We start from the raw sequence: 14527 nt of genomic DNA on the forward strand, positions 1-14527 counted from the left end.
GATTTCAACGATTAAATCCACTTCATTCACCGAGGGAGAAGGAGAGCAGACAGGTTAAAGAAGGATTTTTAAGTCTTTAGACGACTGAGACACGGACTGCATTGTAATTCAATAAGTCAAATGTGGAAATGTAGGAAAGACAGACAGAGAAGAGGTCGGGATGAGAGGGGAGGAGAGGAGGTAGGAGACAAGGAAGGGAGCGAGACAGAGAAGGACGAGAATGAGGACGGACAGGAGGGAGCTCAATATAGAAACAGGAATTAGAAAAGAGGACAGAGGATTTATTTGTTTGCTTATTTAACTGTTTATTATAATATTGCATATTCTAATTCTCTCCAGATAGAAGCATTAGCTCCAATATAGAAAGGTAGTGATGCAGAATGTAGGACAGGACAAGTGGGGAAGAGAGAAGATATAATGAGGAAGAGGAGGGGAAAGAGGAGTACCAGAATCAAGACTGGATTTTTTTTTTTTTTTTTTTTTGGCGTATATAACAGTTAATTATAATATTGTATATTATAATTCGCTCCAGGGGGAAAAAAAGTATCAGTTAGGAATGACTCAAATGTAAAAACCTAGCGAGACAGAATGGAGGAGAGGAAGAGGTCAGACATAATGAAGGAAGAGAGAAGAGGAGGAAGGAGAGGGAGGAGGAGGAGGAGGAAGAGGAAGAAGGAAAGGAAACAGGAGACAAAGAGGAGGAGGAAGATGAGGAAAGAAGGGGAGGCAGAGGAGGACGAGGAAGGAAGGAAAGGAAACAGAGGAGGAGGAGGAGGAAGAGGAGGAAAAATGAGACAGAAAGGAGGAAAACAGCAGAAGTGGAGGAAATACAAAACAGAGAAGAGGGAGGAGAAAGGAGACTGAGGAGGAGGAAAATGGAAGAGAGGCAGAACAGGAAGAAGGAGTAGAAGATAAGGATGATGGAGGCAATGGAGGAGAAAAAGAGACAGAGAGGAGAGAGAAAGGGGAGGCAGAAGAAGAGGAGGATGGAGGGAATGAAAGGGAGACAGAGAAGGCGGAGGAAGGAAAATGAGGCAGAGAGAAAGAGGAAAAAGAAAGAAAGGGAGATGGAAAGGAGGAAGAAAGGGGAGATAGAGGAGAAAGAAAAAGGAGGCGGAAAGGGGAGACAGGTGGAGGAAAAGGGAGAGAGAGGAGGAAGAAAACGGGGGCCAAGAAGAGGAGGAGGAAGGAAATGGAGATAGGGGAGGAAAAGAGAGATAGAGGAAGAGAAGAAAGGAAAGGGAGAGAGAAGGTGGGGGGAAAGGGAGAGAGAGAGGAGGGAGAAAGGGGGGACCAAGAAGAGGAGGAGGAAGGAAAGGGAGACAGGGGAGGAAGAAGAAAAGGGAGGCAGAGAAGAAGAGGAAGAGAGTCAGACTGAAGCTCCTTCCTCCAGCCAGTCACCTCAAACCCTCTGGGGGACAGACTGCTCATCTGGAGCGGAGGAGTGTCACACCACCTCTCTCTCTCTCTCTTTCTCTCTCTCCCTCTCTCTCTCTCTCTCTCTCTCTCTCTCCCTCTCTCTCTCTCTCTTTCTCTCTCTCTCTTTCTATCTGGCTCTCTCACTTTCTCTCTCTCCCTCTGCCCATCAGCGCTGCCTCTTTCTCTGTCTGGTCCTGCCTCTCCACACTCTCTCTCTCTCTCTCTCTCTCTCTCTCTCTCTCCCTCTCTCTCCCTCTTTCTCTCTCTCTCTTTCTATCTGGCTCTCTCACTTTCTCTCTCTCCCTCTGCCCATCAGCGCTGCCTCTTTCGCTGTCTGGTCCTGCCTCTACACACTCTCTCTCTCTCCCTCTCTCTCTCTCTCTCTCTCTCTCTTTCTTTCACACCCTATGTCTCTCACTCGCTCTCTCTCTTTTTTGTAAACCACACCACCATGGTGTTAAAGAGCCAAACTCAGCTGGAGCAGCCAGACGTGTGACACTTCACTCCTCTGTATCCGGCTGTTATGAAACCTCGTCCTGCTGTGGTGAAACTCATTCGGTACAAATGGACTCTGTTCTTTATTGAGCAGTAGCCTATTTAATCAATAAAATGAAGTGAAAGTTGTTCTATGAGTGAGAAATTTTAACTAGAAAACGTTAAATTGAAGAAAAATTGTGTGCTTGCTTCAGCTTGAAAAAGTAGACGGTTGAATTAATTTGAACAAGTTTAAATGTCTTTAAAATTTGAATATACGGATCTTCATATATGGATCAGCCAAAAGTCCTGTAGTTATCAATACATGGAAGGATGGGTAATAATGTTTTTAATGCTCGTAGTAGTATGGGCTGTAGTAAAAGCAACAGTTGTAATATCAGTAGTAGAAGTAATAGAATTAGGAGTAGTAGTAGTGTTTGGACTATCAGTATTAAAATTAAAATAGAGGTAAATAAAGTAAATATTAATGTTGATGACGTCACATCTTCGTCTATTAGTTTGCGTGGACTTCTGCCATATAGTGATGTATAAACTGATGTATATGTAGCTACATCTTTTTATGGTCGTAAAACAACACATACTGTAGCATTTTATAATGAAGCACATTATGCATCAAATTCAATTCAAATCAAATTTTATTTATATCGCACATTTCATACAACAGTATAACTCAAAGTGCTTTTCAAACCTGGTGAAAAACAGTTGAAGGTCATGAAAAAGACAGCTAATAACAAAAAACAACATCATGAAGGGACATAAAAACAGGAGAAGTAGTGTTTATAAAGTGTAAAAAATATAAATATTTATAAAAAAGAATGGTTAAAAAACCAAAACGACTTGTTCTAAAGCACCAGTAAAACAGTGTGATCTATGTGCTTCTGTGTATGTAATGTGCTATAAGCTAGGTTTGCTAACGTTTCAGTTGCTAATGCTAACTAGCTAGCCAGGCAGCCTGATGTCACTGTGTTCTCCATAGAAGAAGAAAGCAGCTGATCAACAGGGGGTACAAAGTAACACGTTACAGTAATCAGATTACTTTTTTGTGGTAACGAGTAACTTAACGCGTTAGTTTTTAAATTTATGTAATCAGTTATTAGTTGCTTTCTCAAAGTTACATTTCGCTACTTTTAGTTTTCTTTCAAATGGTTAAATGTTTAGTTAGTGCAAATAAAAAAAAATGAAGGTATTGTACGCTACATGATGTTATTAAAAGCAGGTGGAGGCTTGTCGGTTATGACTCGCTTTCAGAATGGACACAACAATAAACTGCAGAACTTGGAAATATTCTAAATATTCTACGATCAAACCTGAATTAAGAGTGATGACATCAGCAGAAGACGTAGCCTATTTTAAAGGCATTTTACATGGGTAACGTGAAAGTACTCTAACGCGTTACTTTTAATAAAGGTAACGTAAACATAACTAATTACTATTTAGGGCAAGTAACGAAGTAACTAGTTAGTTTCAAAAGTAACTTTCCCAACACTGCTGATCAACTAGGGAGCCAGAGAGCTGAGATCACATTCAAATTAACTGATAATTAATCTTCACAAATGCATTGTGGGACTCAACAGAATCTGTACTTCCGACAAATCCGACACACATAGTCTTTGATATTAGCTTCTGCAATAAGGATGATTTCACATCACTTTCCTTTTGGTAGGAAAAAACAAAATGCATGAGTTGGACACGCCAATTTCAGCTAAACGTTGGCTAACTGTTAAGTTTAGGCAACTAAAACAGCTCGGTTAAGGTTAGGGAAAGGCTTTGGTCGTGCCTCCTTCATGGAACCGTTTCATGCTGGGAAAACTGAATTCTTACACTTTACATGCCACCAACACGTAATTTGGTGTCAACAAGTCGTGTTCATTTCACATATTTGTGTGAGATCAGGTTGGTTTGGTACGGTAGGATACTTTCTTCTCCTCTCTCTCTCTCTCTCTCTCTCTCTCTCTCTCTCTCTCTCTCTCTCTCTCTCTCTCTTCACACCCTCCCTTTACCAATCAACATCAACTGCATGTCTCCCTCCATCTGTCACCTCTCCTGGCCTGGTATTGGTTCTCACCCCCCCCCTCTCTCTCTCCCTCTCTCTCTCTTTTCTTTTCATCAGTTCATCGCTGTCGTCCCTTTCTCTCCTCTCTCTGTTTCCCTCAAAGCCACACTCCCCCTCTGACTCGTTTTCTCTCTTATTTGCTCCTTTTCTCCTTGTGTCTGGCCTCCAGTTGTGAGTGAGAAGTGTCTTTCTCTCTCTCTCTCTCTCTCTTTCATTCTCTCCTCTTCTTCCTCTTCATCTCTGCTATGTGAGATTCCCCGCCATGTCTTTTTCTTTCTCTCTCTCCATCCATTGCTCTCTCTCCTCTTCCACGTTTTCTGTCTCTCATTCTCTACTTTTCTCACTTCCCCTCCCTCTCTCATGCATCCAGTGGTCTCTCTCTCTCTCTCTCTCTCTCTCTCTCTCTCTCTCTCTCTCTCTCTCTCCCTCTTTTCAATTTCAACTTGCTTTAATGATATGACGTGTAAATCCATCAGTGTTGCCAAAGCATATAAATAATAGATCAAGGAAAAAGAATGGGAAACATCTGGAACTAACAAAGTAAAGTATAAAAACTGATTATACGATTATGATGAAACAATTAAAGACTACTTCTACTTCAGTTAGCGATTTCCTACATTTCCCAGAATGCCTTTCGACAGCCCCCAGAGAACATGCACTGAGCATTCAGTGCATGTAGGTGGAGCGTCAGCGGAGGAAAGTAACAGTTTTTCCAGTCGAGAAAAAGCGAGAGTCGTGTTTCTTACTCATACCGCAACCTGTCTCTCTGCTGCATTGCATTCTGGTCTCTCTCCTGCTCCTGTGGGTGGAGAAACTGGTCTCTCTCCTCTTCTACGATGGATTTCTCTCCTGTATGATTGTTGAACGTCTCTCGGTGCAAAATGGCGGCTCTAGAAAGAAGCCCTCGCTCTTTGATTCTGAGGGACTGACACCAAAACCTGACGTTTACCGCTGATGTTTTAGATCAGGAGTAGACAGACTTAGCTGCTAGCCATGCACTTCTTCTTCTCCTTCTTTTTTTTCCCTCTATCTTCCTCTCTGCTCTCTGTTCCTCGCTGGCTGTCAGCGGCGGCCCGGCCTGGCCCGGCCCGGCCTGGCCCGGCCCGTCACGTCGTGCCTCCTCTGTCGTTCGGCAGGCCGCGCCTTAAAGATACATGAGGTGTGTCCCCGGGAATCAACTTAACGCTACATGACTCGTGTCCTCGGCGATCAGGCTAATTTATTGACTTAGCGTGGCGCGGTGACAGCCAATGGGAGCGCAGGACGAGAATGAGTCGGGGAACGACCGCTCGGGGGGTTTTAAAAGCGAGGGGTCTGCTTTATTGCGTAATTATGCCAAGGCTTCGTTAATGTTTCTGCCACGGCTAACGGCCGCTCTAATGCTTTTTTCTTGTCCACTCAGACCAATTATGTGATGAGCTAACAATATACACACTGCTGTGTCTTTATCTGGCACCGCTTCTCCCTCCGTCCTGCAGGATTTCTCACACACACAGACGGAAACGCATGTGTACACAAATACACACACACACCAGAGTAAGAACTTAACATGAGGGGGCATTTTGTTTGCCCCCTTGATCTGATTTTTAGGGGCATTTTAGGCCAAGAAATGAAATCAGCAACACTCAGTTTGTAGCACTAAGATTTGTTTTAACTTCTTTCCCGCTGCTGCAAAACTGGCGGCAGGTTTTACAGGAGAGGATGGTGCCGTTTTCCGTCTTCCACCCCTCCATTGTTACGTTTTTTACGATATTGGCCATTTTATTTCTTGTTGACGCCGTGGTTTGTGTTGGTCGGCATTTTCTTCTACAGCTGGCTGTGGGGTGCAACACACTTTCTACTCTTTCAGGTTGTGTACTCTGTTGTTTTTGGTCAAGAACCACTCAGAGGCTCCCACGAATCAGCTACGGTGGCCCCCGGGGGCCACTAGTTGCTTTCACGTGTAAATATTTGACAATTCAATGATAAAATGTGAAATGCAAAAAAGGCTACTCCCAACTAATTGCCTTTTTCCGCCCCCTCAATATTAGTTTCATAGGCATTTTATGAACTTTAAGGGTATTTTTGCCCTGTGCTCCCTTTAATTTCAGGCCCTGAGACATACACACGCACACAGAAAAACAATAAATACACAGAGATGCCCGCTCTCTCTCTCACACACACACACAAACACACACACACACACACACACACCCCTCTTCTCCGGCTTCATTTTGCACAGTTGTCTCTCCTCCCCTTTTGCTAGATTTGCCGCTTTTTTATGCATTGTTTTCCATCCCACCGTTCAATCTCATCTCCAATCTAATCTCTACTCTCTCCCCCTTCATCCCCTCCCTCTCTCTCTCTCTCTCTCTCTCTCTCTCTCTCTCTCTCTCTCTCTGCTTCTTGCCTGCCCTCTCTTGCTCGCCCACTCAGTTCACGTGTCTCTCTGCCTGGGTTCCTTTCATATCTGTGTATTCTTCTTCTCTCATAGGATTCACTCATTCATTCATTAATTCATTCATCCGCTCATTCCTCCATCCATCCATTCAGTAGGCAGGTCAGTCAGTTAAACAGTTATTTGTCATTCAGTCAGTCTGTTATTCACTCAGCCGGTCGGTCATTCTCGATCAATTTCTCCCCGTCTCTCCCTCCGTCTCTCCCATTCATATACAAATCTGCCTCTCCCTCCCTTCCCCCCTATCTCCCCTACTTCTTCTCTCTCATTTTTCATTCTCCCTCGCCTCTCGTCTCTCTTATTCAACCCCCCCCCCCCCCCCCCGCCCACCCCCCACCTCTCTCGCTCTCTTTCCATCCATCCATCCATCCATCCATCTATCCGCTCTCCTCTTCTGCCCATCTCTGTCTCCCATCTCGGTTCCTGCGGGGGCCGCGGTCACAAAGGCATCTGATGCATCGTTTTGCATGGAAATTGAATAATTGGATTCAGACGCATAATGCATGGTGGCAGGGAGGAAGAAAGGAAGGAGGGAGGAAAAGGAGGGAGGGAGGGAGGGAGGCGGGAAACAAGGGAGGGGAGAGAGGTGGAGGTAATGAAGGAGACAGGAAAAGTCAAACATTTATGCATGTTCACACACTCGCAAAGGCATGTGGATGCATCCAATCGCATGCACAGGCATACACTCAACTACACAAACCACACACACACACACACACACACACACAGTCACTAAGAACACCTTCCTTATGTTGAGTTGCATTCTCTTTTTTCACGAGAGCTTAAAGGCTTAAAACTCCTTCTTTAAAGTCATAATCCGCCACATTTTCATATGAATACGTGTTCATTTTCCTGCTTTTTAGCACCAATTGACACAGTAGTGATTCAACCTTATATCCAGTTGATGAAAGCTTCTCCATTGTCTGTCTGCTGTCTAATAAGCCGGTGTCTGGTAGCTCTTTCCTGGGAAAAATCCTCTGCTGCACAGGAAGTGATGCGTTTAACGTTTCCGGTTTGTTTGGAATAAACAGAAGAAGAAGAACTGGGTAGTTAGCATGAGCAGTGATAGACACCATGGCTGAACAGACAAAGAAAAGAGAAACTCAAACTGCAGCAACAGGAAATCCAAGCTCCGCCCACACTGTTTGATTGACAGGTGATCTGTGGTGAAACTGAGATCACCTGCAGGATGGGTTAGGGTTAGGGAGTAGCGAGGTTGTTCAAGTGTCAAACAATTTAGTGAAATGAGAACAAAGTCTAAAACGCAGATTACGTGTTGATCGCATGAATAATGTAAACATTTCGTTCCTCCATCATGAAAGGATTACATGAATTGGACACGTCATTTTGAAGTGTTCGTTACATGAAAAGGTTAGCTAACGGTTAAGTTTAGGCAAGTAAAACAACTTCAGTTATGGTTAGGCAACTAAAACAATGTTTAATGTTAGGGTTAAGGTTAGGTTTAGGTAACATAAGGGTTCGGTTAAGGTTTTTGTCATGGTTAAATAAGAAAAACTTTAGCTAAAAATTGAAACTTGACAGAATAAAAATCGTTAGCATCAGTTGGGAATTGAACTGATGAAGCTGAAGGCAAATGTCTCCGCCCATCAGCCCCCCCCCCGACCTCCACTCCTTTACTTTCCGCCGTCTTATTTCTCTCTCAAACTACTTTGTGTTTCCACTCTTGTCTCCTCCGCTCTGTCTTTCTGTGGTGGGGAAACATTTCATTTGCCTTTTAAGCCATCGTGCTCATTTCACCAAATCTCATGACTCCGGGCGGGCTGCGGCTGACCTCGCAGCTCCCCGCAGAGGAAGCCGAGCAGAAAGAAAACTTCCCCGCGGGGATCAACGAGGGATCACATTACACTACATTTTATTTAATCAATAAGGGATCACAGGCTTCAGTGGGACTCACCTGCTCAGTGTAGCTGAAGAGAGGAGAGCAGGTGGTCCTGGTGCGGCCTACACTCAGTTAATTGCCAGTTGTCAGTAACCACCAGCAGAGCTCCTCAGGCTCTGTGCACTTCCCCAGCCGCCGCTGTGAAAGCCTGTCAACGCTATGACACACACACACACACACACACACACACAGGGACACACACACACACACACACAGACACACACTTCCCCAGTACCCTTGCTGCGACCTGTCCTATCGCTGCTAATGAAGGCAGTCACATCAGCGTGATGATGGGAGTGAAGTGCTAATATGCATGCGTGTGTGTGTGTCTTTCTCTGTGTGTGAGTATGTGTGTGAGTGTGTGTGTGTGTGTGTGTGTGTGTGTGTGTGTGTGTGTGTGTGTGTGTGCATGGATGTGTTGTGCCTAATACAAGAGCTGCCACTCCTGCTTATAAACATGCAAATGGAGCTGTAAAAGGAACATTAAATTCCTCCCGATGTTGTTTGATGTTGAAATAGCTACTCTTCTCTTCTGCCCCGCGCTCCCTTCCCTCCCTCCCTCCCTCCCTCCCTCCCTTGTTCTTTCCTCCTCCTCCTCTTCCTCTTCACCCCCCATGCCTCCCTCCCGTTTTCCTCTCTTCCTTTAATCGCCTCTCCCTAACTTACTTCTTTTCCTCTCTGTCTCTCTCCTCTCCCCTCCCTTTCTCTCTTCCCTCCTCCTGTTCTCTCTTTCCTCTCCCTCATCTCCTCCCTTCCTCCCTCTCTCCTCCTCCCTTTCTTTCCCTCCTGCTTCTCTCCCTCTCTCTCCTTCTTTCCTCCCTCCCTCTCCTCACTTCTTCACCTCTTCGTTTGTCTCTCCCCTCCCTTTCCCTCTCTCCCTTCATTTCCATTCTCATCGTCTTTCTCTCCTCTTCTGTCTTTTCTTCACCTCCCGTACTCTCCTCCTTGCCAATCCCATCCTTCCATCCTCCACACCTCCCTCATCTACCTCAGACTTTTAGCATCCTTCCTCCCCTCCTTCCCTCCCTTCCTCCCCTCCTCTCCTCACATTTACTTTCATCATTAAAACTGTTTTCTTTCTCATCTCTGTGTCTTCAGTGTTTAATAGCAATTAGTAGCTTTCCCTTTCTTGATTGCATTATGCTTTTTGCATAACATTGTCTGGCTCACGAGGTTTGTATTATGACAGTAAAGATGTGGAGCAACTGGTAAAGTAATAAATTGATGGATAACGTAATAATTGGTCAAAATGTAAAAAACGACAAAATGTAAATTGTCCCTCTGAATGTCGGCTAATAAAATATATGAATGTAATAATAATAATCATAAAGAAATAGCACAACATATGGAATACAAATAAATGAAGCAGAAGAAATAAAAGGATAAAATGAATGAATAAAAAGGAGGAATGAATAAAAGAATAAAAGAATAAAATCATTGCAGAAAAGCAAGGAATAAACTGACAGATAATGAAATAACATCTTCAGACTGATATTCTCATATATATGATTATCATTATATATTATTATTAAATATACAATGTTAATATTACACCCCATATAATGTTAAATTATATGGGGTGTAATATGGGGTGTTATATTACATTTTTGACTGATTTAGTGGGACATTTTCATATATATTTTCATATTGACAACCTGTTACATTATCCAGCAATTTATGACATTATCGGTTTTTATTAAAATTTTGACTCATCTAGAGACATTTTATTACATTCTGACAATGTATTACATTATCTGGCAGTTATTACATCATCAGTTGCTACTATAGGTGTCTTGTATCTCTCTTCTCTCTTTCTCATGTCTGTCTCTCTCTCTCTCTCTCTCTGTCTCTTCCTCTATCTGTCACTCTTTTCTGTGTTTCTCTCTCACTCTCTCTCTCTCTTTCCTTTCTATCCCCCCTTTCATTTCTGTTTCCATCATCTCTTTCCCTCTGTCTGTTCCTCTCTTCCTCTCTTTCCGTCCCTCCGTCTCTGCCGGAGCGCATTAGCGGATATGAGTCTCTGCCCCTGTTAGGACGAATCTATATTCAAATATTCTGCCGCTGCCGGCTTGTTGCGGTTCAGCCCCGACCATGTACAGCATTAACGAAAACACATGTAATGCCAAGCAGTACGCATCGCCATGACAACCCCGCTGAGACGAGAGAGAGACGGGACGAGAGAGGGCGAGAGAGAGAGGGAGAGAGAAGGGAGAGAGGGGCTGGGGTGACGGACAGAGAAAGAAGAGAGAGCAACATAGGCAAGGGAGAGAAAGCGAGAGAGGTCGAGAGAGGGAGGAATAGAGTGAGAAAAGAGAGCGAGGGAGGTAGAGAGACAGAAGGGAAGCAGGAAAAAGAGACAGGGAGAGAAAATTGCACAGGAAGAGAGACAAAGGAAATGTTAGAGAAAGAGGGGAGTAGAGACGGAAAAAGAGAGGGAAGAGGAGGAAAAGACAGGGATTGAGAGAGGGAGACTGATAGAGGGAGGAAGGGAGAGAGACATAAAAGGGGAGAAGGGAGAGAAACATGGGAAAGAGATAGAGACAGAAAGAAAAGGGGTACAGGTAGAGAGACAAAGGAAGTGTTAGAGATAGAGGGAAGAAAAGGAAAAGAGAGATTGAGAGATAGAGAGAGGGAGGAAGAGAGTGAGAGAGACAAGGGAGGGAAAGAGGGAGACATAAAAGGGGAGCAGGGAGAGAAACATGGGAAAGAGAGAGAGAGACGGAAAGAAAAGGGGTACAGGAAGAGAGACAAAGGAAACGTTAGAGAAAGAGGGAAGAGGAGGAAAAGAGAGGGATTGAGAGAGGGAGGAAGAGAGTGAGAGAGGAGAGAGAGCGAGAGAGAGAGAGAGACATAAAAGGGGAGCAGGGAGAAAAACATGGGGAAGAGATGGGATAGAGAGAGAGAAAGAGAAAAAGGGTACAGGAAGAGAGAGAAAGGAAACGTTAGAGAAAGAGGGAGGAGGAGGAAAAGAGAGAGAGAGAGAGAGGGAGGAAGAGAGTGAGAGAGGAGAGAGAGAGAGAGAGAGACATAAAAGGGGAGCAGGGAGAAAAACGAGAGAGAGAAAGAGAAAAGGGGTACAGGAAGAGAGACACAGAAGAGGCTAATAGACCGAGAAACAGCGCAGAAAGAGAGAGAGAAAAGAGAGAGAGAAAAAAGAGAGAGACGTAGAGGGTGAGATCAGTAACGCAGCAGTAGTGAAGTGAACGCTTCCACCGACACGCCGCCGATTTTCATCTCTCTGGAAAAAAGCCGAACACTTTGGCCCTCGCCGCTCCGACGAATCAAAGCTCTGACCGGATGAATAATTTCGTATTTGTCAGCAGGATTTTTTTTCTCCCTCCTTCTCCTCTTTAGTCCAAAGCATGAAATAATTATTCCGCTACGGACCGCAGACCAAGGGCATATTTCTTCTCATTCGACATCTCTATTTTTTTATTCTCTCTATTCTATATCCTCCCTTTTTAATTTCTGGAGCCTCGCTTTCCTTCCGCTCTGCACCTCCCTCCGTCTCCTTGGTGGAAGGGCGGCGGCGGCGTGAGGCAGCCGTGACCGCCGGCGTCCGCACGCCTTTTTCGTCGTATTGATTTTGTTTCGGCGCCCCGGCTCTCACGGGCTTACACCGTGCAGACACGTCCATGCATCACGCCGCAATTTGTGTAGAAGAAGAAGAAGAAACCTTTTCCCCAAAACAAACTCATGGATCATGCAACAAGAGCAAAGTATGGTGCCATTTTTTTTTTGCCCAGGCTTTACAGATCGAATTTTGAAAGTCTTTCATAATCATCTGACCAAAATGAATTAGTAGAAATGAAAGTCATATCTCTGTGCTTGCTGCGCTTGTGTCAACTCATCATATAGAAGACAACAAAAGATAAAATTAATTCATTTTCATTTGGACAGTTTATTTCCAAAACACAATACATACATGTATCCATTTTGAAAGAAAATCCTTACTCAAAGTTTCTCATTCAATATCTCTAAAATAGAGATTCTGAAAGTGTTTGTCAACCAAAAAAACATAAATGTACATCACTGTGTGTCACTCTCACTCACCACCAGTGTACCAGTACTATAATCTGTTTTAATTAGTGCTATTACTCATGTTGTTGTTGAGATGAAGTGTCAGGTTAAAACAAACAAACATTGTAAACCATTTTTAACCATTAATATATCATTGTCAAAATAATTGTGATAACATGGTATAATTAAACAATTGAGACCATGGTCAAAATGATTGGCCACCTCTATCTCACACCAGTGGTATTTTTAGTGCAAATGTTTCTCAAAATTAAGAACCAAAATGTGTTTATTTCAAGCTTGTCCATATTAGCCACCGCACCAAAAATAAACAATATAATTCTGTAAGTTTTCTATGAATTCAATACAGAAAAGGATCTTTATTAAAGACCGTTATGAGCTTATGAGCATACAGCTTCATCAGACTCATTACGGTCTTCAACAAAGATCCTTTCTTTGCATTGAATCCGTAGTCCTGGGCCTTCAGTGTGGTTACAACCACACATACTGCATGTGTGGAGTTCTCTGCAGAGTCTTTCCTATGTTCCCAGAGTCCTATGTTCCCAAGGTCCTATGTTCCCCAGATTTATATGGCACATAATGGGAACATGACAAAGGGTCCTATGTTCCCAGGGTCCTATGTTCTCCAGTTCTAGGGTTAGGGTTTGGGTTAGTAGGGTTAGGGTTAGAGACCTTCAAAATCAAATAAAATGATAACCATTGGTTTTGTTGTGTCTATATAGCTGTTTTGAAGCCTTGTTCCAATAAAAAAAAACTAGATAATATTTATGAAAAATTTTAACTTGAAACGGCTCAAATTTGACCCGAACACAATAGGAGGGTTAATGTGTGTTAACAGAATATTGAACTGGGGAACATAGGACCTTGGGAACTTAGGACCTTGGGAACTTAGGACCCTGGGAACATAGGACCTGGGAACATAGGACCCTGGGAACATAGGACCCTGGGAACTTAGGACCCTGGGAACATAGGACCTGGGAACATAGGACCCTGGGAACACCTGGGAACATAGGACCCTGGGAACATAGGACCCTGGGAACTTAGGACCCTGGGAACATAGGACCCTGGGAACTTAGGACCCTGGGAACATAGGACCCTGTGAACTTAGGACCCTGGGAACATAGGACCCTGGGAACTTAGGACCCTGGGAACATAGGACCCTGGGAACATAGGACCCTGGGAACTTAGGACCCTGGGAACATAGGACCCTGGGAACTTAGGACCCTGGGAACATAGGACCCTGGGAACATAGGACCCTGGGAACTTAGGACCCTGGGAACTTAGGACTCCTGGAACATAGGACCCTGGGAACTTAGGACCCTGGGAACATAGGACCCTGGGAACATAGGACCCTGGGAACTTAGGACCCTGGGAACATAGGACCCTGGGAACATAGGACCCTGCAAAAAATAGGACCCTGGGAACATAGGACCCTGGGAACTTAGGACCCTGGGAACTTAGGACCCTGGGAACTTAGGATCCTGGGAACATAGGACCTTGGGAACTTAGGACCCTGGGAACATAGGACCCTGGGAACTTAGGACCCTGGGAACTTAGGACCCTGGGAACGTAGGACCCTGCGAACATAGGACCCTGGGAACATAGGACCCTGGGAACATAGGACCCTGGGAACACAGGACCCTGGGAACTTAGGACCCTGGGAACATACGACCCTGGGAACATAGGACCCTGGGAACATAGGACCCTGGGAACTTAGGACCCTGGGAACTTAGGACCCTGGGAACTTAGGACTCTGGGAACATAGGACCCTGGGAACTTAGGACCCTGGGAACATAGGACCCTGGGAACATAGGACCCTGGGAACTTAGGACCCTGGGAACATAGGACCCTGGGAACATAGGACCCTGCAAAAAATAGGACCCTGGGAACATAGGACCTTGGGAACTTAGGTCCTTGGGAACTTAGGACCCTGGGAACATAGGACCTGGGAACATAGGACCCTGGGAACTTAGGACCCTGGGAACTTAGGACCCTGGGAACATAGGACCCTGGGAACATAGGACCCTGGGAATATAGGACCCTGGGAACATAGGACCCTGGGAACTTAGGACCCTGGGAACTTAAGACCCTGGGAACTTAGGACCCTGGGAACTTAGGACCCTGGGAACTTAGGACCCTGGGAACATAGGACCCTGGGAACTTAGGACCCTGGGAACTTAGGACC

At 44.7% G+C, this 14527-nt stretch overlaps 1 protein-coding gene across 1 annotated transcript in view; it reads left to right on the forward strand.

Moving 5' to 3' along the window:
- grin2da (glutamate receptor, ionotropic, N-methyl D-aspartate 2D, a) overlaps positions 1-14527 on the forward strand; it is a 133824-nt gene that overhangs the window by 31751 nt on the left and 87546 nt on the right. Inside the window, 1 exon segment of the mRNA XM_078290189.1 lies at positions 533-549. Coding sequence (XP_078146315.1) covers positions 533-549 — 17 coding nt within the window.

This window comes from Centroberyx gerrardi, chromosome 19, assembly GCF_048128805.1.
Source record: "Centroberyx gerrardi isolate f3 chromosome 19, fCenGer3.hap1.cur.20231027, whole genome shotgun sequence".
In the NCBI taxonomy this organism is placed as follows: Eukaryota; Metazoa; Chordata; class Actinopteri; order Beryciformes; family Berycidae; genus Centroberyx; species Centroberyx gerrardi.